The sequence below is a fragment of the Eschrichtius robustus genome, chromosome 14, assembly GCF_028021215.1.
Source record: "Eschrichtius robustus isolate mEscRob2 chromosome 14, mEscRob2.pri, whole genome shotgun sequence".
Taxonomy (NCBI): Eukaryota; Metazoa; Chordata; class Mammalia; order Artiodactyla; family Eschrichtiidae; genus Eschrichtius; species Eschrichtius robustus.
In genome coordinates this window covers 15,726,992-15,750,784 of record NC_090837.1, presented here as the reverse complement: position 1 = coordinate 15,750,784, position 23,793 = coordinate 15,726,992, and the positions used below count along the sequence as shown (strand labels likewise).

The following is a 23,793-nucleotide window of genomic DNA, read 5'->3' as shown; positions in this document are numbered from 1 at the left end:
GGATCTTAGTTCCCTGACCAGGGATCGAACCCGCGTCCCCTGCATTGCAAGGCGGATTCTTTACCATGGGACCACCAGGGAAGTCCCTCTTTCCCCTTATTCTTTGCTTAGACCTGAGGGAAGGGCAAGGAGGGGGAAGTTCAGAAAGGACATAAGCTTGGCTGAGTTCAGCTAAACTTAGTGTTGATGGAGACTCATTCACGCATTCAACAAATATTTATTAAGTGCCTTCTATGTGCCAGGCACTATGCTGGATATTGGACATTAAGCAGAGAACAAAACAGAAAAAGTTCTGCAAGAGGCTTACATTTTAGCAGGGAGATTCTAACCGTGATGGTGCTGTTTTCACAAGCTGTGATTTATGTTTGTGATGATCTCCCTGGTCACTGTGTAGAGCATGGACTGAAGTGGGCCAAGGGCAGAAGCAGAGAGACCAGTGAAGAGGCTCCTATAGTAAGCCAGGCCGGGATAGTGGTGGTTTGGATCAGCATAGTAGCAATTTAGGCACAGAACATTGAGAAGATTCTGGATCTATTATGATGGTGAAGCCAACATGACTTTCTGATGGCTTGGGTGTAGAGTATTAAAAAGAAAGCAAGCCAGGGATGACTCTGGCATTTGGGACCTCAAAACTCTCAAGACGTGGGTTTGTTTTCTTTTTGACCTGACCAAGTCCAAGTTGACTAGTACATGAGTCAGATGACTTCCTCTAGTAGAAAGACCCTGGATTGGAGTTAAGAGCTCTCACCCTCCCTCCTGGATATGTGGTCTTGCGTCAACAATGAATGGGAGGAACACGGATTAAAGGGAGGAAGTTCTTCCCTCTGATCTATTTCTGCCACGGGGGAGCTGTGACAGTTTCCCTCTTGGGGCCTGAAAGTCCCCATCTGGAAAGCGGAGAAGCTGGATGAAGTTCCGTTTCTTCTCTGTATCCCCCAGAGTGCTTGGCATAGACCAGGGCCCTGAGAAATAAAGGGTGATTGAATGACTGTTTGCATGATGTCCTTTCTGGGCTGTTGTTTTCCAGGAGCACTGGGCTTCTACCATGACTGACACCGTGTTCAGCAACAGCTCTAGCCGTTGGATGTGTCCCAGTGACCGACCCCAGCAATCAAAGTAAGTCGCTGGGTGTTCCTGGGAGTTGTTTGCTTTGGGGCAATGAGGTCCTGATCTACACTTGAAGGAGGAGAGGAATAGCAAGGAAAGAAATTTCCCTCCCTGGGGTGGAGGAAAAAGAACCTAGTGGGAGTTTGTTGTGGAAACTTCACTGATTTTACTTCTTTGCAAGGTTGGAGTAACAAGATTAAATTCTGAGCTCCATGCCCTAAATGAGAGGTGGCTTGGTGGAATGGAAACAGCACTGACCTGGTGGTTAGAATCAGACTTGGTTCTGGTTCTAGATCTGAGCTACTCTGGGTGAATCTCTTTCCCTTCTTTGGGCCTTGGTTTCGTCATCAATTAAATAAGGAAGTTGGACTAGATCAGAGATTGCAAACTGGCAGGCCACCAGCTGACTCTGACTTGCAGAAATGTGTTTTTTCTTTTTTCTTTTTGGCCTGATCATTTAAAAATTGGGAAATTTCACATAAAATAACTTCACATACTCTTTCCAGTAACTATTATACCTGAATCAGTGGTGTGCTGGATCTGTACCATGGTGGTTCCTTAGAGCTGATGTTAAATTTTCAGGAATTTTGCAAGTCAGTTGTTAAACATGGCCAGAATTAAAAATTAAGTTGTATAGTTTTACAATTAAATTACATTAAACACAAAGGTGGTGAATACTTAACGTTAATCACTTCTTAATTTTTTTCAACATCTTTATTGGAGTATAATTGCTTTACACTGGTGTGTTAGTTTCTGCTTTATAACAAAGTGAATCAGCTATACATAGACATATATCCCCATATCTCCTCCCTCTTGCGTCTCCCTCCCATCCTCCCTATCCCACCCCTCTGGGTGGTCACGAAGCACCGAGCTGATCTCCCTGTGCTGCTTCCCACTAGCTATCTATTTTACATTTGGTAGTGTATATGTGTCCATGCCACTCTCTCATTTCGTCCCAGCTTACCCTTCCCCCTACCCGTGTCCTCAAGTCCATTCTCTATGTCTGCATCTTTATTCCTGTTCTGCCCCTATCACTTCTTAATTATTTTACTATGTTTTGTTATTCTCTATGTTATTTGTGCCTATGATACCTGTATGGTGAAATACTATATAATAGTACACTACTGCATGTTTCCTCCCAGTTCTGCATTGAGTGACATCATATAGGTACTCGAAATCAGCCACAGTGGGGCTTTTTCTCCAGAGGTTCAACTGTTAAACATTTACCAGCACACCACTGCCTGAAGACCTTTACAATCTAAGTCTATTGTTTATCATCCCTGCAGATTTTCTCTCAAAGGTCTTGTTTTTTAAACGCTTGGTAATTTTTTATTGTGAGCTCAATCTCTGAGAATCCTGGGGATCTACCATGGGAATATTTTCTTCAGAGAGATTTGCACTTGCTTCTGCCAGGAATCAGGTGTGCTGCTCACCCAGGATGTGACCTGAGCTCCCTTAGAGGGTCCTGGCTCAAAGTGGGGGTCTCAGATTCAGCTTCCTCACCTTGTTAGGAGCTCAGAGTCAGCCTCTGGAACATAATGCTGGTATTTACATTGGCTTACTGCTCACAGCTCCCTGTTCTGGATTCAGTTTGCTGGGTTTTCTTTTTCTTTTTTAAAAAATTGCCTCATAAAGGTATAATTGATTTACCTCCAACAGTACAGTTTGATCATTTTTACGCATATGCGCACACTCATTCCCCTTTGCAGTCTCTCCTTTCTGCCCCTCCCTCTCCCCACCCATCCCTAAGTAATTACTAATCTTCTTTCTGTAACTATAAATTAGTTTGCATTTTTTGGAATTTCTATAAATGGGGTCATTCAGTATGTACTCCTTTTTTGAGAGATGTCTTCTGTCACTTGGCATAATTATCTCATGATCCATCCATATTGTTTTTCATATCAATAGTTTATTCCTTTTTATTGCTAAATAGTATTTCATTGTGTGGATATACCACAATTTGTTTATCCATTCACCTATTGATGAACATTTGGGTTGTTTCCAGTTTTGGGCTAGTACAAATAAAATTTGTATAAACATATACTTTCATTTCTCTTGAGTAAATACCTAGGAGTAGAATGTCTCAGTGGTATGGATAGTAGGTGTATGTTTAACTTTTTAAAAAACTGCCAAACTGTTTTCCAAATTGGTTGTACCACTTTAAATTTCCACCAGAAGTGTACAAGAGTTCCATCTCTCTTCCTCCTCACCAACACTTGATATGATTAGTCTTTTCCATTTTAACCATTCTAATGTGTGCATAGTGGTATTAGTTTTGTGATTTTAATTTGCACTTCCCTAATGACTAATGATGTTGAATGTCTTCTTTTGTAATTTTGCCATTCGTATAACCTCTTTGTTAAAGTGTCTGTTCAAATACTTTGTCCATTTAAAAATTGGGTCCTTTATCTTCTTGTTATTAAGTTTTCTAAGCTTTTTGTCATGTGTTGTAGATAAAAGTCCTCTGCTGGAGACACATTTTGCACGTATTTTTCCTGGTCTATGACTTGCATTTTCTTTTTCGTAACAGAGTCTTGAAGAGGAAAAGTTTTTTTATTGTGATGAAGTCTGTTTTGTTTATTTGTTTCGAAGTAGGGAGGGTTGTTGGAGAATTCCCTTATTTTCTAGCAATCCTAGGGTCTTTTGGAATATTTAGTGCACTCATATTCTTGAAGCAAAAGTCCCTATTTACTACTTCTACCTAAAACCTCCTCTAGTTCTACAAGTTTTATAGTTTTGAAGACATTATTGATCTCTGTTGGTTTCCTTTTTGAAAGGAAACTTCTAGTTTCCAAGCCCTTCCCATGATGTCCTCTTGAAGCCAGCCTTACTTGGCAGACAATATTCCATCAGCCAAAAATTGTCTCTGTAAGATAAACAGTTGCCTGAAGGTGAATGGGGTAAAATATTTATTTTATTTAAGAAATGTCAGTTAATTAAAACCCATCAGAGTTTACTTTAGTCGATATGAAGCCAAACAATTTGCCTTACAGTTAAATTAGAATTATTCAAACAGTCTGGATGCAGTTTCATTCAAGTGCTTCTGGGCTCCTGTGAAACATCTTGGCATTCTGAATGCATCCAGCTGGCTTGATTGCTACTGCATTTTCTTCAGATGTTAAAATTATTTTCCAATAAATGCTAATGGGTGAATTATAGTCATCACACATGCTATCTAGTCTGCAGCAGTGATGATGTGCTAATGCAGACGCTTCAAATGTCTTTCTCCAATGAATTAAGAAATCTAGTCTTAATTAACTGCTGGCTAGCCAGATACACTTTACTGCCTTTGTGATTTCTCTCAGTCTCCTTGAATCTGACGATGGTGTTTGGAACACAGTTGTGGTTGTGTTTGAAAGAAGTGAGTGTATCAGTTTCTTGCATCGGTAGGACAGGGCTTCAGCTGTCTATGTTGTTGATACGTGTGGAGAAATGCTGGTCTCCGATAGTTGATGCTTCTCTATAGTTTTCACGTCTGCAAGCCTGAGAGTGCCAGAGATCAGAGGTGGAAACTGAGGCACAAAGAGGAGATGTGACCTGCCTGTGGTAGCATGTCTAGTAAGTGGAGAGGCTGGTCTCCTTTTTAGAACGGAAGGACTTGCTTCCCCAAACTGGGGCACTGCGAGTTCTGCTTTTGGATGATCCAGTCACGGTTCAGGGCTCGTTGCCTACCTCAGTGTGCTCCTTATCCCCCAGTGTTTGAAACAACAGAAACCAAGAATGATGGTGGCCCTGTTATCATTAAGTGATTCCTTTTTAGTGCCAAAAAACATTATTCAAATACATAAATGATCAGATTGGTTAATTAATAAGCTGAACTGATTGGTCATTTTAATCAAGGCTGTGGCTCATACAACCCTACATTGCTGCAGCCTTGTTTTAGATGTGCTGGAATAAGATAATAATGACTGATAAGAAATGGAAGTAGGTCACTGTGATTTAAACAGAACTGTGCGGCTGTGGCATCCAGACAGTGTTGACATTGTTGAGAGATTTTTTCCCCCTAACTTTATTCATTTTGTTCTTTCTCTCCTTTCTTTGCCTTCCTTCAGTGATAAAGAACAGTGAGTATTTTGTAATACTTTTATTTTTCTACAGACTGAATTTTATCTCTTTTCTGATTAACGTGGCTTGTCCCTAAAGAGAGATGGTTCAAAAAGGAACTAGCATGTTTTACATATCTAAAAACAAATTCCAGTTGTTAAAGAAAAACGCATACCCCTCTTGAGAAAGAAAAATAGGAAATTTCAAAAAAAAAAAATCTTGATAAAAGGTTGGAAAATATTCCTTAGGGGAGCCCTCAGTTTAATTTTTGTTAGCAATTCGTGGGGTTCAGCAAGCTTATTAACCACCGTGTGCCTCTGTTTCTGCACCAGTTTGCCTGGGAACACTGTTTGTAGATAAAGAAAATATTAACTCACATGACTACTATCATTAATCAGATGCTGGTGAGCAGAACAGAGCTTGTGGGAAGTTACGTGCTGTACACATGGTCTCTGTCACCTCATGGAAGGTCAGCCTGATTTCCCAGTGAAATGCCTTTGACTCAGAGGTCCTATCTTTGCTCATAACTTTTGTTTTAAATTGGATTCATTTCCTAAATATGCATGACAGATTGGATGCTGGGTCCAACAAATGAACAGTCAGGCTGCAAAGCAGATGGGGCTTTGGTTGTGTGTACACATTGGGAAACTATGGGAGGTCATTTTTACCTTCCCCTTGATGGGGAAGTTTTCACAGAGCCACAGCCAGAGCGCTGAGTCTAGCCTCAGAACACCCAGGTCTGAGTCCTGCTCTGGGACTCAATGTCAGTGTGGCCTTGGGGCACTGCCCTTCACCTCCTTGAGCCCTGGCCATAACGTGGGTATGTTAACCCTGCCCTTCCACCTTCACTGGGAGGTGGTACGGTCATATGAGATGCATGGGAAAGCTTTGTAAACCGTAAAGCACCAAAATCAGAGGAAGGTGTGGATCACAACCTTGCTTTACCCTTGTGTGTATTTTATATATATATATATATACCTTGTATGTATACATTGTGTGTGCATGCATATATGTACGGTGTGTGTTCTACAGTCTCTGTGTTGGCTGGTAAAATTCTGGTCTTTTTATGAATATTGTGAGCATACCATTCAGACATGCTAGGGAGAGATGCTGAGATGTTGTGCGATTATAGATATGAACATCACAAGAGAGAAGTTCATGACTTCAGAGGGTCCCAAGTGCTTCAGGCTTCCTGAATGCTGAAAGCTGAAAGGTAGGGTGTATGTCCATCCTCCTTCCCTCCCTCCTTCATCCTCTCTTTCCTATCCTCTCCTCTTCCCTTTCTCCCTCCCTCCCTCCCTCCCTTCCTTCATTAACAAACACATATCATGCTCTGTGCTAAGCACCAAGAATACAAGGTTAGCCAAAGTCTGAGTGGATGTCTAGAAGGGTTTACAAACAAATAAATAGTCAGTCACCAACAAATACACTTTATAGTGCAAGGAGCTATAATAGCAGAATCACAGGGGCCAAGGGAGCACAATGATGGGCACCTAACCAGACTTTGGGGTCATGATGGGAGAGCTTCCTGGAAGAAGTAATGTGTAAGCTGAGACCATGTAGAGGAGGTACAAGATAGAGAAGAGACAGAGGAGTTCCAGGTAAGGGAACAGCATGTGCAAAGTCCAAATAGGAGAGAGAGCATGGGATTTTAGAAAAGCTGAATGGCACTCAGTCTCGCTTAAAAGGTTACCAGGAGCCCGAGATCCCCTTAGCTTTCTGAAGGGAGTCGGGATGGCACCCTCTTTAGTCTGTTAGGGGTAAATTTCATCCAAAAGGGCCTTTTTACCAGCAGGGCTTATGTAAAATGTTTTGTGGTGTGGATGCCCCTCCTTCCACACCCTCCCCTTCAGGATTCATTAAAATCTCATTCACTGAGCTGTAAAGAGACTTCCTGCTGACACCTGCTTCTGTCGGCATCCTGGGGGAAGGGAGGGGGTAAGAAGATAGGAAAGAAAAAGGATTCATTTTCTGCACACCACTGCTGTTTAATGCTTCAGAGCCTTCGTGCCCTGACAGCATTTCCATCATCCCACTCCTTTTGGGAGTTATAATATATTAATAGAGACATCTGGTGGGTATTTATTACGTGACTATTGTGTGCATGAAATGAAGAATCAAGGTGGGAGGCAGGAAGGAGCTGGGAATCTGCCCTTTGCAGTATTTTAGGGGTAAACATCTGTGAGGGGCTTCCACCTGCAGTCAGGACTAATTTCCTTTTGTGTTAGAGGCCACTGGTGCTGGTTTGTTGGGAGAGTTCCTTCTGACCATCTCTAGATGCCCCTAACCAAGTACATTCAGGTCACAGATGAAGCACGTCCAGAATGCTGGTGTCTCGAGCCTCTGACCATATTCTCCCCACACAAGAGAATTTCTTGGCAATTCTCTTCCCTCTTCTGAGTGTCAAGCATCTGGAAGATGAGCAGGTCAACTGCAGTGATCTTTAGACTTCTGTTAGCAGCAAAGTTCTTTCTTTGAATACTATTTTATTCAGAAGCTAAATATATAAGACAGATAAAGAGTGGCGATGGATAAAGACCTGTCATGGCTGAAAGCATTAAACATACCACGGTGCAACTGTAAGTTAAAATAATACCAAACTGTAAAGTAAATGTAGGGAGTTTAACAAGCTTCACTTTTTTGTTGCCACAGTAGATAGCGTATCAGTTATCTTTTGCTGTGTAACAAACCACCTTAAAACTCAGTGGGATAGAAAAACGATGACTTATTCTCAGGGACCTGGGCTCAGCTGGTGGCTCTGCTGATCTTGGCTGGGCTTGCTCATGTATCAAAGGGTTGTCTGATCTAGGATGGTTGTGGCTGGAATGACTCAGCTCTGATCCACATGCCTCTCATCCTCCAACAGGCGGTCCTGAGCTTTTTGTCATGGTGATGACAGAGAGTAAGAGAGTAAGTAGAAACACACAAGGCTTTTGCAGGCTTAGCCCCGGATGGCACAACATCTCTCCCCTGTGTTTTATTGGCCAAAGTAAGCCATAAGTCCAAGCAGGATTCAAGGGGTAGGGAGAAAGACCCGGACCTTTCGGTGAGATCAATTTCAAAGTCACATGGCAAAGGGCATGGATGCTTAGAATGGTGAAGTATTGAGGTCACCAATGTAATAAACTATATCTCATGATTTTATTAAATATCAAATATTAAATTCTTTAAAAATTTTTTTCTCTCACTCTCTTTGTTTTTAAACTGGCATCCTTGCTTTGCTAGTGTTGGGAACCCAGCATTGCCATCTGGGCCGAAATGAGGATGGAGGGCCTGGTTCCCTGCCCACTCTGTCCCTCTACGACCCACTCACCTGCAGCCCTTTGAGATCCCTCCAGGGAACTACAGACAATAGTTTGAAAACCATGGCTTAGACAATTTGGGGAAATAGGAGGCAGGTGCCCTTTGATGATTCTCCAGGAAGCATTGTCCTAGGTATGTGAATGAGAGCAGAGATGGGCCAGCCCTCTTCGCCCTGTCTCAGCCAGTAAGCCAGGGGTCTCTCCTCATGCAGCTACTGAGGGTCAGGAGTAGCCTCTGAAGGAAGGCTGTTTCCAGCAGGAAACAGACATGAAATCATTCCCACTTAACAGATCTGGAAACTGACATTCAGAGTGGCTCAGGGCCCTAGTACACACTGCTAATAAGCCACAGGTCCAGAATTCCAGTCTTAAACCCCGCCAGGTCAAGGAGGGCTCAAGTTGGTACACAGTAGGCCCTCTGGGTATTTACTGGACTGGATACAATGCTCTGAGTCACTTGTCCAAGGAAGCAACACTTTGATCTCCACCTTTGGTTTTTAATGAGATCCCAACACTGGACTCTGGTCTTAAGGACGTGGAGCTGGAATCCTGTGCCCAGAGGCCCTTGGCAAGGGTGCCACCGTCCTGTCACAGGAGAATTCTCAAGGCCCCCATGCTCACAGTGTTCTCCAGCCCAGAGGAGGCCCAGACAAGCCCATTTTCTCCCTTGAGAGCAAAGGCTTTGGTTTGAAAAACCATCTCATTTCCCTCTGTTTACTTTTGGGATTAAAACATGAAAATCCACAGGAGGCTTGCGAGTCCCCACTGAGAGCAATCAGTGACATTTTCAAACACTAGATGAACTGTTTGTCAACCGCGTGTTTCTGAGCAGAGGATGGGGGTCTGCAGAGGTGCCGGCAGCCTCTAGCAGGCCTTCTGCTCATCTGCAAATGGAGACAGTTGTCCTCGGCAGACCTCTTGTGGACCCCCATTCCTGCTTATCTTTCTGCAGTCGTGCATTTCCTGTGCATTCTGATCCCAGCGAGTTGTGTGGTGGGGTGAGAGGCATTGGCTTCAGGTCTGACCCATGGCTGACCGTACCCATGACCAGATTGTGAGCTGTGGGAATGTGCCCTTGAAAGGGTCTCCACTGGGTATGAGGCCCAGCATCTCACCTGTGCTCTGTCTTGGTCACTGAACTACTTCGTAAAGGCAGGAAATAAATGGAAGGGGCGATCAGAAGAGAATGAAGGAAGAAAAGAAGGGATGAAGGAAGGAAGAATAGGGGCAGCTGAGGCATCCATTTCCACAGAAAACCAGAGGGACCTGGGGAGGTGGCTGGATGAGGTTATAACTAAGGCTCTTTGGGAAGGATGGTGGTCTTCATTATGCAGGAGTCCAATGTATCCTTTACAATTAATGGGAAGAAACATCAGGCTGAGGGATATTAGCACACTGTAAGGAAGATCTTTCCAACAGAACGGCATAGACTCCTAATGAGAGAGTGAGGTCTTCATCACGGGGAGCATTCAAGCAAGGCTGGAAAGACCCCTGTAGGGAGGCTGTGCCAGATGGGCTTTCAGGTGATCCTCAATGGCCCTCCCCTCCTGGTGTTCATGCCTTTGTGTAAGCTCCTCGCCTTGAGTGCGTGCAGGACCTGGGATGTGTTTCTAACCTATAGAATACGACAAATGGGATGGAACATCACCCTTGTGATTACATCATGTTATATAAGACCCTTTCTCATTTGACCGGAGCTTGAGAGTCACCTTGTATACTTGATGAAGGAAGTGGCCCACAGGATGAAGTTGGAGAAGTCTGCTTGGTTAGGAATTGCAGGCTGCCTCCAAGACATGGAGGTGACTTCCTGCTAATAGCCAACAAAAAGCTGGGGTCCTAGGTCACATGGCTGCCAGGAAATGAATTCTGCCAATAACTCAAATTTGCCTGGAAGCTGATTCTTCCCCAGAAAGGCTCAAGATGAGAACCCAACCCAGCCGACAACTGATTGCAGCCTTGTGAGATGCTGAGCAGAGGACCCAGCTAAGCCGTGCCTGGACTTCTGACATGGAAACTGTGAGATAATAAATGTGTGTTGTGTAAAGCCCCTAAGTTTGTAATAACTTGTTATGTAGCAATCGAAAATGAACACAGACACTATCGCTGGGGCTTTGTGCCACCCTGTCTCTATCCTCCAGCTGGGCTGATTTTTCCAGTTATCTAATGCTGCAGAACAAATCATATCAAACGTAGTGGCTTAAGCAACAGAAACTACTTATTACCTCTTGCAGTTTTTGTTGGTAGATATTTGAGAGTGGCTTGGCTGGGTGGGTCTGGCACAGTTGTAGTCTTATGTCAGCTGGGGCTGCAGCCACATAAGGGCTCGACAAGGGCTAGAGGATCACACAGCTGGCACGTTTGGTGCTGGCTGTTGGCAGGGGGCCTCAATTCCTCTCCACAGGGATGTTTGAGTATCCTCATGACATGGCATCTGACTTCCCCTAGACTGCATGACCCAAGGCACCAAGGCAGAAGTTGCAATGTCTTTTGTGACCTAGCCTTGGAAGTCACCCACGGTCACTTCCATTGTATTTAGCTGGTCACACAGGACCAGCTGGGATTCAGTGTGGGAGGGGATGACACAGGGAGGGTGTGAATACCAGGAGGCAGAGATCCTTGGCGAGCATCTTGTAGGCTGGCTACCATATTGATCTTCCTTCACCTCCTCAGGCACACTGCCCACTCTCTCAACTCCAGGCCTCTGCAAAGACCATTCCTCTGTCAGGCTCAGTTTCTTCCTCTGCCTTCCTCTCACCAACTCTAGTTTATCTCTGAGGTCTCAGTAGGAGCCAGCCATACCTTTCTGCAGCCTGGAGCTTATGTAATTTAGGAGAGCCCTCTTCAAAATAAAGAAGACAAAAATATCTCTCTTTTACAAAGTTTTCAGGACAGATGATCATTACGAGGGCTCTTCCCAGGGCCTTGGAAGGTGCCTGTGCTAGCAAAAGGTCCCAAATTTAAGCTCCACCAGCATCACAGTAAATCCTCTTCAGGGTCTCAGAGTAGATATCACTCCCTCAAGGCACTCTCCTTGGTCCCCTAGACTAAGTGACTTCTGTTGCTTCAGTCTTGCTGTGGGTCACACTTATAATCAGACATTTATCATCCCTTTTGGCCATAAGGTATTGTGTCTTATTCGAAAACTCTTTCTGTGCTTACTCTCAGACACTATTCTAAATGCCATTGACATAATAGTGACCCAGACCCAGACAAGGTCCCTGTCCTCCTGGAATCCTACGTTCAGGTGGGGGGAGAGAGGCAACAAACAGGTAAACAACAAACTTCTTTTAAAAGATAATTTCAGTTAGTGATGGATACAAGTGAACCTGGGCAATGAGAGCTCAGGGGAGACCTCTCTGAAAGGCTGACATTTGAGCTGAGACCTGAATGATGAGAAGGGGGAGATCTGGGGAGATGAGTGTTCCTGGAAGCCGGGACAGCAAGTGCAAAAGCCCTGAAACAAAAACAAGGTTTCAGTGTTCAAGATTGAGCAGGGAGGCCAGTACAGCTGGAGTGTAGTGAGAAGGGGCGAAAAGGATGGAGAGTCAGGTAAAGCACAGATCGGGTAGGACTTTGCAGATGGGCAAGAAACTGAGTCTTACTTTTATTAAGGTAAAATTCACTTAACATGCAATTAACCGTTTTAAAGTGCACACTGCAGTGGCATTTAGCACATTCACCACATTGTGCAACCACCACCTCTATGTAGTCCTGGGTTTTATTCTAAATCAATGAGAAGCCATTGGAGGGTTCAGGGAAGGGGATTTGAGTATGTTTAGCGTTTGTTCATCCCCAGAGGCCCCTGATCCAAGGCAAGATGTGTTTCCACCAGAATTTCCCCAGGCTACCCCCTCCTTCCCTTTCTCGCAACAAGACTTGCCCCCAAGACATCTGCTTCCATTGCTTTCAGACTCTTCCTTCTGTGCTCTTCTGAACAAACCAGCTAAGGTGGGAGGATGGAAGAAGAGGCGGGAGCAGGGAGGAAGATGGGGCCTTTAATTTCCAACTTTGAGTGTCAAAAGGCAATTTCATGCCTGCTGACGTGATTAGAGCAGTGGAAGTAATAGAGGCTGGCAGCTAATGGGGTGCTGGCTCCAGGGGATTCACAGTTACTGATTTTTCCCCCAACAGGGACAAGAATTTCTAGTGGTGTTGAAGCCTGCATTCCACTTGGGCGATACACCTCAGTGCCCTGGGGTGTGGACCATGTTACTAGTGGAGAGGATGATACTTTGCCATAGACCACAGCGTCAGCTCTCTACCCAGCAGCCTCTGATCCTCTGCAGCGTTCAGTTCTCTCCGTACTGTGGAGGTTAAGTGTGCAGGCTGCCCAGGTCCGAATTCCACCTCTGCCACTTCCCAGCCATGTGACCTTGGACAAGTGGTCTAATGTCTCCTCACCAGAAAATAGACAGTAACAGTCCTGCCTTGTAGAAATGTTGTGAGGATTAAATGAGATAATGTGGGCATCCAGTAGGTGCTACATCAGTATTTGCTTTTTGTATTTTAAAAAAAAGATCAAGGAGAGCACAGGATGGAACTCAAAATGCTATAGGAGCTTTGGAGGCAGGAGGAGAGCTAGATGTTTATGTGAAATCAAGAGATTTTTATAAAACTAGTTGACCACTAGTTTAAACTTTTTTTTAAGGACTCTGTGGCCTACACCAAATGTATTTGTGCCAGACAGGGGCTGGCGTCAACCTGGGATCCAGGGCTTCAGACCAGCCTCCCAGAACTGTTTCCACTCCTGCTGTAGAAGTCTACCGTTTAGATTCTTTTCCTGAGAACACCATTATCCTCCAGGTTTCCATGAACTTCCTGCACATGCTACTTCCAGAGTGTCTGCCATGTGCTAAGCACTTAATAAGCTCATCAGAACCTTATGAGGGCGGTATGTGTGTCCTGTTGTACAGATGAGCAAACTGAGGCTCTGAGAGATTGGATTCTTTTGCCCAGGGTCTCCCGGCAAGGATTTGAACGGAAGTTTACCAGACTCCGGGAGCTAGAGCCTAACCACCACTCTGCAACTGCTGACTTTGTCTGCAGCCTCACACCTTCCTATATTACCTTTCAGGCTCCAGACAGGATGGTCCGTTCACCCCAGTGGTCAGCCAGACAGACAAAGGAAGCAGGAAGAGCTGACAGATGAGGAGAAGGAAATCATCAACAGGGTGATTGCTCGTGCTGAGAAGATGGAAGAGATGGAGCAGGAGCGAATCGGGTGAGGCCTGATGCTTCCCATCCGTTCTGAGAGCCAGTGAGGGCCAGGAGGCTCTGCTGCTCAGGGCGGGTGTGCTGTGGTGGGGCAGGGCTGCCTTCGGGGTTTGTGATCTGTGATGTACCAAGCCACCCACTCAGGCAGAACTGGAATCCTTGGCGTATGAGGTGGGAGAGCTGGAAGACAGAAAAGAGAACAGGGGAGAGAGTGGGCTGGGGGCTGGCTGGGGAGGGGGCTTCTGGGCTGGGGATGCATTAAAGATGGAGAAGGAGGGATCTTCTGAGAGGGGGATGAGAGATTGTCTCTGAAGGCTGGAGACGTGTGTGTGAGCACAGGTGTCATACCCATTCCAGCTGCATAGGAATATGTTCTAGAGACATTGGCCATGCAGATGCCAGAACGATAGCTGAGGGGGAGGTAAGGGGGAGGAAGTGTATGTCAAAGAGACAGTATGTGAAAGAGCATATCTGAAACGACTTATATGAGAGAATTGGAGAAATCCATCCTGAAGGGAGGCCAGCACGAGAGCGAGGTAGCAGAGGTTGGGTCTGGACTCTTATAAGAACTCGGCTTCCATCCCAGCTCCCCCGCTTGCCGGCTGTGGATCCTGGGCCATGTTGCTTCACCCTCTGAGCCTCAGTTTGCTCACTTGTAGAATGGGAGAAATAAAAGGAATAGTCCCACAGGATTGTTGTAAGGAGTAAGTGAAATGATGCTTGTATGGTTCCTGGACCAGGCCTGGTCATACTTCATGTTTAATGAATGGTAGGAGGAAGGGAAAAAGTGGGGTTTGGAGGGCAAAGGTAACAAAAAACATGTATGGGATGTAAGAAGGTGTGTGTGTCAGAGCATCAGTGAGCCAGGACAGTGTTAGAGAGAGAGGGAGGGCTCTGTGCCTGGGCTTGGGAAGGGTGGAGTGGGGAAGTGAGAGGGGAGGAGTGTCTGGGAGAAGAGGAGAGTGAGCGTATGTATGGAGGAGGGGGGCTCTTGGTGTGGGTGGAAACTTCCACTGCCAGGATGCAGGGAGGCCGCTAAGGGGTCCTCTAAGACTGAACCTCAAATGGGAAATGGGAGGAGCTGCTGAGATGCCACCCCCTCCCCAGACCTTTCTTCCAAGGGGCAGCCTTTGCCAACTGCTTACAACTGGTTTGGGCACTGGGGTGCCCTTTCATCTCCCTACCCAGCCACTCAGTGGGGGGTTAACAAGATTCTTGGATGGAAAATGATGCTGTGAACACACAGGAAGTGGGTGCCTTTGATTTGAGCCTCTGCAGATCATTTTATTCAGAGTGGGCTGGGGAGATCAGAGGTGCCATTGACAAATGACAAATAGCCTGGCACAGGCGGAGTCAGCTTTGTGCTCGGCCCTCCGTCAGGTTCCTCAGTAGGTTGCTAAAGGGATGGGTCTTGAGGGGTCTGCTTATAGGGTTGAGTTTTTATTTTGCTTTTTAAAAGATACGTCAGGAGTGAGGAGTTGTCCAGGTGGGAGGTCTGTGAGCATGTGTGTATGTGAGTGTGGGAGTGTGTGTGTGTGTGTGTTCACTTCAACCAACAAGGAGCCTCAGCCTTGCAGGAAGGAAGAATATAGATGTTAAATTCTTGCTTGGAAGCAAGAACTTCCAGGCTTTTTCCTGTGGAGCACTTTCCACTAGCTAACTTTGAATTTTATACATTGATTATATCTCTCTCCCCGTTAGATTATGATTCCTGAGTGTAGAGATTTTTGCCTGTTTTGTTTGCCACAGAATCCCCAGTCCTAGTACATAGTAGGTGTTCAGTAAAATATTTGGTGAGTGAGTGAGTGAACATGGTAGACAGTGCTGCCCCCCAATTTCTTTCTGCATCTCCTGTGACCAAGAGGCTGGAGAGCTTAGAATTTTGTAGTCCAGGGTCCATATTCCCAGGGAAGACACTATGATTGGCTGCTGCCTTATGTTTATATCAGATTCTATCCCTGTTAACTGTGGCCAGAGGTGCTGGCTACATTGTGCAAGCGTGGCCACTAGGCTGCCTTTGGGTGTAAAGTTAAGGGGATCTCTGTGGACTGAGCAGATTCTGGCTTGAACATTCTAGAACAGGGCTGATGGGTTCCCTGCCTTGTCCCCCATGTCCTGCCACATTGCCTGACCTGGTGACATGGTGGGAGAGCACAGTGGTTAATCCCTGGGACCCCAGAGTCAGAGAGACCTGGCTTCAAATTCCAGCTCTGCCACTTATTCCCTGTGTGACCGTAGATAAGGCACTTTACCTCCCCCTCAGTTTCCTCAGCTGCAAAATGGGGATAACATTAGCACACATGTCTCGGGGAGTGTTTAATTCACATGCAAAGGATTATCGTGGTGCCTGGCACAGAGCGCATGCTTAGTTAATGGGGACAATCATTAATGACAAATTTGCTGAGGAAACTTGTTTTTTTACACTGGCCAAGGTCTCCGTTCTAGAATCATGCCCGAGACTCCTGTTTGGCAAGCCCCTGGCTTCCCCTGAAGGAGATTTCAGAGCCTTCCAGGGAAGCTGGGGCCAAGCCCATGGTGACAGAGTGTCCCTTTGCTGAGAGAGTATGTTTTCTGCCGGAACGGGGAGGATAGTCCTAGAGGACTCTGGCTGAGGCCGTCCGCCCCGCCCCCACCGCCCCGCCACTCCCTTCCAGCTGCCAGCCCTCGCTGGTAGCATCGCCAGAGGCAAGCCCATGCTATTTGTCTTATGACCTTGAACCTGCCCTCATTCCTGTTCTACTCACACTTACTTGGGAGAGGATCAGAGTGAAGTCAGATGAAAGGAGAGAGACACATCAGACACGGATCGAGGCCGAAAACGGGGCGCCATCAGGGCTCCCCCTCCAGAACCTGAGGCTCAGTTAATGAGCCTTGGGGGCTTCAGTTCCCCACTTGTCCAATGAGGCGGGTCAGTCTGAGTCTCAGGATCCTTCCTGATCCGACTCTACGGTATTTGGGGGTGTCTGGTGGAGGACCCTGTACCCTGTTGTTGGCTGCACCTCTCAGAGCAAATGAGCTCCTTCTGGCTCTTCTAACTGTTAAAACTGCAGATGTAGTTATGTCCCCTTCTGGGTCTAGACACCAGCTCTGTGATGCTGAGTTTTCTTTTCTATTACCGAACAGTCATCTGGGAGACAAGTGAAGTCATCGTTTACATAATAAACAATCATTATAAATGGGTACCATTTATTGATTGAGCACTTACTATGTGCCAAACATCAAACCTAAAAACTTGATATGGATTTAACTCATTAACTGCTCCTCTCAACCCTATCAAGTAGGTGCTATTTTGCAGGTGAGGAAACTGAGGCTTAGGTCACTTGTCCAAGGTCACACAGAGCTAAGATATATGTCCCTGTCTGGCTGACTCTCAGAACTATGTTCTAAACTATTAGATGTCTTTCCTGAAGGCATGGCCTCAAATTCTTAGACTTTTCAGGACATGGAAATTTTTAAAGCTCAGGTTTGGAGGGGACATTTGGGGAGCTAGAAGCTAGAATCCCTTCTGTGCTGGCCCAGTGATTCCTTCCCAGTGATCTTATTAACCTGTTTGTACCTCCAAAGCTGCCAGAACTGGTCTCCATGGTCCTAAGGCCATGGAGAGTTCCCTGGGAGAATCACCCTAAGGTGTCCCAGGAGGTGCTGCCTCCCTGGGGCAGTTTTGCTAGAGTTTGCTGCCCCAGGGAGCACCAGATGATGCAGTGGACCAGAGTTGGTTCTCACCTTGGAGCCTCTGCTTTTGCCCAAGGCGGTGTCTAAACCTTCACTGAGTGGTAACTCAGCCCACAACCAAGCTCTGCTCTCTTCAGCACCCCCAGAAGGAGAGATGAGGGTCAGAAGGGAAACTCATTAAAGAGCCTCATTTTGCCCCACCTCCCTTATTCAAGGCTAAGTGGGATCTCAGAATTTATTTTGCATGACCTGACTGCTGTAGACTTTCTATACTAGTTAGGACACTTGGCTTGCAAGAAAAGGAATTAGTTCCAGCTAGGTTGTTTCAGTTATCTATCACTGCATAACAAACCACCCAAAACTTACTACAAGCATCAATAGTATACTCTTTTTCATAATTCTGTGGGTTAAGAATTTAGGCAGGGCTCTGCTAGGTTGATTTTTGCTCCATGTGGCATAGCCTGGGTTCACTCAACTCAACTGCATTCAGTGGGTGGCTGGGTTGGACTGGAAGGGCCAGGAAAGCTCCAAACCTTTGTCTGTGCCTCAGTGCACTCTGCATGGCCCCTCTCTCTCCACGGAATCTTTCCTTACTCAGTAGTCTGGCCCGAGTCCTTTAGATGGCAGCTGACTCCCAAGAGAGCAAGGATGGAAGTCTCCAGGATTCTTAACAGCTAGGTCTGGAACTGGTAGGGCATCGCTCCACTGCAATCTATTGGAGAGGAGAAATAGATCCCATCTCCTCCTGGAAGAATGACTTATGCATCCAGGGAAGGAAGATGTTAATGGTGGTCATCTTTGGAGAGTCTACCCCAATAGGCAAAAGGGGAATTTAATATAAGGATTCAGAGGTATCTCAAGGGATCCAAGGGCAGGAACACAGCCTGGTCTCATGAAAGGTCTGCTTCTCATCCCACATCTTAGAAAATATAATCTCATACTATACCTTCCTAGTTGTTATATTTCTTCTTAGTCCTAATTCCAAATTCCCGGGGAAGGAACTCTGATTGGTCCAGGTCACCCTGAGTGCCGCTCCTCATCCAATCAGCCGTGGCCAGAGGTGCCAGGCTATACAAACAAGGCTGCTGAGTGCTACTCTAGAGAGTGCAAAGGGCCTTTGTAAATTGAACAGACACCCAGGGGGTGTCCACAGGACTTTTAAAACATATTAAATATGGAATTAAACATTTGTCTGGGGAAATTTGTGTGTGCGGGTTTTGTTTTTGTTTTGTTTCCCAGTGGTAGGTTCCTCCATGTCTTTATCATGTTTCTTTCTATCCAGAGCCTCTCAGAGACATTTACTCATATATTCTGCCTGCAAAGGGATAGGCAGCTTGGTGGCTTCCATTCGAGGTCATCATCCCTCAACAGATGGGCCCGAAGAAGTAATTAGGATTTGTCATTAACCTTGGTGTCCAGACACTGTGATAGAGGAGGAAGTGAAAGAGACACAGAGAGACCTGTCGTTGACAGAATCTGTTGGGTTGCTATCACCTCCCCATCCCAGTTCCACCATCCCCTATAGTTTTGGCACAGAATTTTTCCAAAATGTGGACAGGGGGAGAAGTGAGTAATAATGCTTGGAATTTGCTACATCTAATTAGGTAGGCATCTTTCCTATGGTTTGACAAGCTGACGGTAAACCAGGTCATAGTCTCCTCTTTCTAAAGGAAGATTCCCCTACCGCCCCGCCACTTTTTTTTTTTTTGACTTGGGGTCCTAGACATTCTGTGGGTAGAACTCAGGGGTTCTGGGGCATCCTGATATTATAGACATAGTTATCCATGTGTCTGTGTGCTTTTTTTTTTTAATAAATTTATTTTTTTTTAATTTTACTTTTGGCTGCGTTGGGTCTTCGTTGCTGCACGCGGGCTTTTCTCTAGTGGCGAGTGGGGACTACTCTTCGTTGCGGTGCGCGGGCTTCTCATTGCGGTGGCTTCTCTTGTTGCGGAGCTTGGGCTTTAGGTGTGCGGGCTTCAGTAGTTGTGGCACGCGGGCTCAGTAGTTGTGGCTCGCGGGCTCTAGAGCACAGGCTCAGTAGTTGTGGTGCACGGGCTTAGTTGCTTCGTGGCATGTGGGATCTTCCCAGACCAGGGCTTGAACACATGTCCCCTGCATTGGCAGGTGGATTCTTAACCACTGTGCCACCAGGGAAGTCCCTGTGTGCATTTTTAAGAAGAAATATTCATAGATTTCATCAGGTTTGGGGGGACTCTGAACCCGCCCCCCATGTTGAGAACCACTGAGTAGTACCTCAGTTTTCTCAGGGTTTGGGTCGATGCCTTCTAATGTCCATCCAGCCTTAATAATTTATGGAATCTGTTTGCACAAAATGAAAATGAAGTCTTCTTAATTCCTTAAGCAGCCCAGTGCCTGGCATAAAAGAGAAAGCAAATGAATACATATTGGATGAATTCTAAACCCAACTAACTAAGCCTCTCATTGAATGTTTTTAACCTCAGGGTTTCCTGGACCTTATCTATAAAATGGACCATGTGGTCTCCAAGTCCCTCTAGCCCAAGGTTCCTGAACCTTGGCACTGTTTACATTTGGAGACAGATAATTCTTTGTGGTGGGTGCTGTCCTGTGCACCATAGGATTTTTTAGCAGCATCTCTGGCTCCCACCAACTAGGTGCCTGTAGTAACCGGGTCTGTTACCAAGCTGTGACAACCCAAAATGTCTCCAGACATCGCCACATGCCCCCTGAGGGGCAAAATCACCCCCTGTTGAGAACCACTGCTCTAGCCTTTTTGTTGAGTGGCTCAAGAAAGGAAGAAGAAACAAATGAGAATTTCCCTGCAACCACACTCAACTTCTAGAGAAATAATAATACCCCACCCTTACAAAGCACCATGTGTTGGCACTGTACTCAAAGCTTTATGTAGATTCATCTATGTAACCCTCACAACAGCCCTATGCATTAAGCCGCATTATTATCATTCCCATTTTACAGATGAGGCAACTGAGGCACAGAGTGGTTAAGCAACTTGCCCAGGGTCACACGGTTAACAAGCAATACAACTGGGATTACAAACCCAGGCTGGCTGGCTCCAGGATTAGAGTCCTATTCTGCTGTTCTATAGAAAGATAAACATTTATAGCCAAGCATTGTATTAGGAACTTTCAAATATGTTGTATTTCCTTTAATCCCCATTATGTTCTCTCAGAGAGACAGACTATTGTCTTTGCTTCACAGATGAGATTATTGAAGTTCATGGAGGTTAAGACACTTGCCCAGGGGCACACAGGTTTTACGTGGCCAAACCAGACTTTGAATCTGTCTTTCCACATTATCCTATTGCCTTTTGGCAGTGCAGGTAGGGATGGCAATTGACAAATGACTTCAGAGTTTCAGGGAAGTCAATAATTTACAGGGTGTCTCATATTTACTCAGGTTAATTGGTTCAGTCTCATACTTCTTCCTACCATAAGACAGTTCACCCCTCTCCACCACAATGACCCTTGTCCCCTGTGGGCCTCAGCAGCACATTCTCTCAACTCTACTTTCCACAACAGAAAAGGGCAGGTGGAGGGGTTAGAAAGAGCCCCAGCTATAAGCACTGAAATGAAACAAAGGCTTCATTCTTCCAAAGCGGGTAACAGCGTCTGGGTAGCTAGACCTAGCCTCTGATCCCATCTCTGCCACTTGCCAGCTGTGTGCCTTTGGTAAGTGACTCCCTGTCAGTGTGCCTCGGTTTCCCTATCTGTAAAATGGGAGTGAATAATAGAACTGATCTCACAGGTTGTATGACTTAAGGAAAACCATGCATATGGAATGCTTAACACAGCTCCTGATAACTGTTGCTATTATTGGGTTTAAATGACCCAGCTCCTTGCCTGACTGACTACATTAGCCCAGTGGAGCTGTCTAGCTGTCTTTCTCTCTTGGTTCCAACTCGGACCCAGGGTGACCCGCTTCCCCAAAGTGCTGAGGTCCAGACAGGAATCCCATTCACCAGTCCATCAAGGAGAGAGATTACGATCAATGGCTCCCCAGGTAGTGACGGTAGTAAACAACAGTGGGAATTAATGAGTCTGAACTGCGCACACCCTGCGTGCCAGCCGCGTGGCTTCATGACAGAGCAACTTAGTCATTTAAGGACAGGTTCCCGAGAGACCCTGGCATTGGAGTCTCAGACCACCCCCCTTCAGAGCAGCCATGTCCGTGTTCACAGCTGATGGCCCAGTCTAGACTTCAGAAAATGCCGAGTTTAATAAACTTAATGGTAACATCCACTTGGCAATTAGGGTGATGGGAAAAGCAGCATGATTCTGGAATTAATGGTGTGTGTGTGTGTGAGAAAGAGAGAGAGAAGTTGAGAGACAGAGATAGAGACAGAGGGACAACATGACATCCACTCTCCTACTTTGCTGCATTTTACAAACTATTGTGTAATCATGCTCAATCACAGCTCTAACGCAGCTGCTCTGGCTTCATACCTTCAGTGATGGAACCCCAGCTTTTCACCATTTCCCTCACCAATTCAGGAACCGGCACATAAAGCCATCACACTTTCACTGGCAGGGTGTCCTCAGCTCTGCAGCTCGCCACGTTAAGCCCACTTCCTGGAGCAATTGTACATCCATTAGCCTTCTCTTCAGCATTCATCAAGACACTGCGGCAATACTGGTTTGAAAGCTCAAAAGCAGTTGCCTGAATGTTTCCGAGGCCAGTTTGAACTTTTTTGAGGGAGCCTGGGCTTAACAAGTAAGCACTGTCTGATCTGCATTTGGCTTATATCCTTGTCTGCAGAAGGCAGCAAACTAGGGCTTGGCTCCCTGCAAGAGCGGAGTGTGTACAGCCGTGTGTGTGAAAGTGTGTTCTGTACATGGGTGCTGATCATGCACCTGTTCCTGTGTGGGTACATGTGCCATCCGTGTGTGTATTTAGAGATGGGCACACGAGTCCTGTCAGTTTCGAGTCACTGCAGCCCCTTTAAAAGCTTTAGAAAGACGGATTTCATGGGCAGATTTTAGCACCCTCGTTATAGAGGGAAAAAATGTGAGTATAGGGAGCTATAAAAGCCACAAATTTCCAGAAGAAATAATTAGCAGCAATCATGACTGAGTAGTTACCATGTTCTGGGCATTTTACAAACACTCTCATTTTTTTTTTTTTAATTTTTTTTTTGAACATCTTTACTGGAGTATAATTGCTTTGCAATGGTGTGTTAGTTTCTGCTTTATAACAAAGTAAATCAGCTATACATGTACATATATCCCCATATCTCTTCCCTCTTACGTCTCCCTCCCTCCCACCCTCCCTATCGCACCCCTCTAGGTGGTCACAAAGCACCGAGCTGATCTCCCTGTGCTATGCGGCTGCTTCCCACTAGCTATCTGTTTTACATTTGGTAGTGTATATATGTCCATGCCACTCTCTCACTTCGTCCCAGTTTACCCTTCCCCCTCCCCGTGTCCTCAAGTCCATTCTCTAGGAGGTCTGCGTCTTTATTCCCATCTTGCCCCTAGGTTCTTCATGACTATTTAACTCTCATTTTATCTTTGCAACAATCCTAGGAAACAAGGACTTTGTTTTCCCTAATTTACACATGAAAAACAGAGGCTCAGAAAGGTTAAGTAACTTTCTTGAGGTCACAGAGCTAGGAAGTAGCAAAGTCCAAATATGGACCCAGGCAAGGTCACTCCAGAATGGACACCCCAACACACCTGCATCATAAGTGCCTTGTGGGACTTCCCTGGCAGTCCAGTGGTTAAGACACCGTGCTTCCAATGCAGGGGGCGCAGGATTGATCCCTGGTCAGAAAGCTAAGATCCCACATGCTGTGCGGTGTGGCCAAAATTTAAAAAAAAATAAGTGCCTCGTATTTCTAAATTCTGAAAGTGTGTGTGCGTGCAGGTGTGCATGTGTGTGTGTATGTGTGGAGAGTCTATGTTTTCCTGGGGTTGTACTTGGAGAGGGTGATTAGAACCTCACAGAGTCCAAAGCCTGATCTGTCTGACATCCACAGCAAGGCAGGGAGGAATTGCCCAAACCTTGCTCTGGAGAGGAGGACTGGAATCTGATTTGGACCTGAATCAGGTGGAAATAGAACCTGGGTGGCAGATGGGGCAGGAATGTGGGTGTGCTGGGTAGAATAATGCCCTCCCCCACCGCAAAGATGTTCACATCCTAATCCCTGGAACCTGTGAATATGTTATCTTACATGGCCAAAGGGACTCTGCAGGCATGATTAAGAATCTTGAGATGGGGAGATGATCCCGGATTACCCAATGTAATCACACGGGTCCTTATAGGAGGGAGGCAGGAGAGTCAGAGTCACAGCAAGATTGAAAAATGCTACACGGCTGGATCGAAGATGGAGGAAGGGGCCACAAGCCAAGGAATGTGGGGCAGCTTCTAGAAACTAGAAAAGGCAAGGGAACAGACTTTCCCCTTGAGCTTCCAGAAAGAACACAGCCCTGCCTGCCAACACCTCGACTAAGTGAAA

The 23,793-nt window shown here is 45.9% G+C and overlaps 1 protein-coding gene across 3 annotated transcripts in view; it reads left to right on the top strand.

Moving 5' to 3' along the window:
• The first annotated feature begins 1,030 nt into the window (after positions 1-1,030).
• RPH3A (rabphilin 3A) overlaps positions 1,031-23,793 on the top strand; it is a 60,572-nt gene continuing 37,809 nt past the window's right edge. Inside the window, exons 1-3 of one of the 3 annotated variants that reach the window (XM_068562990.1) lie at positions 1,031-1,116; positions 5,160-5,171; positions 13,528-13,674. In XM_068562990.1, coding sequence (XP_068419091.1) covers positions 1,046-1,116; positions 5,160-5,171; positions 13,528-13,674 — 230 coding nt within the window. In that variant the 5' untranslated portion in view covers positions 1,031-1,045. The remainder of the gene's footprint in view (positions 1,117-5,159; positions 5,172-13,527; positions 13,675-23,793) is intronic. The other 2 variants (XM_068562991.1, XM_068562992.1) reach the window with 2 other exon arrangements.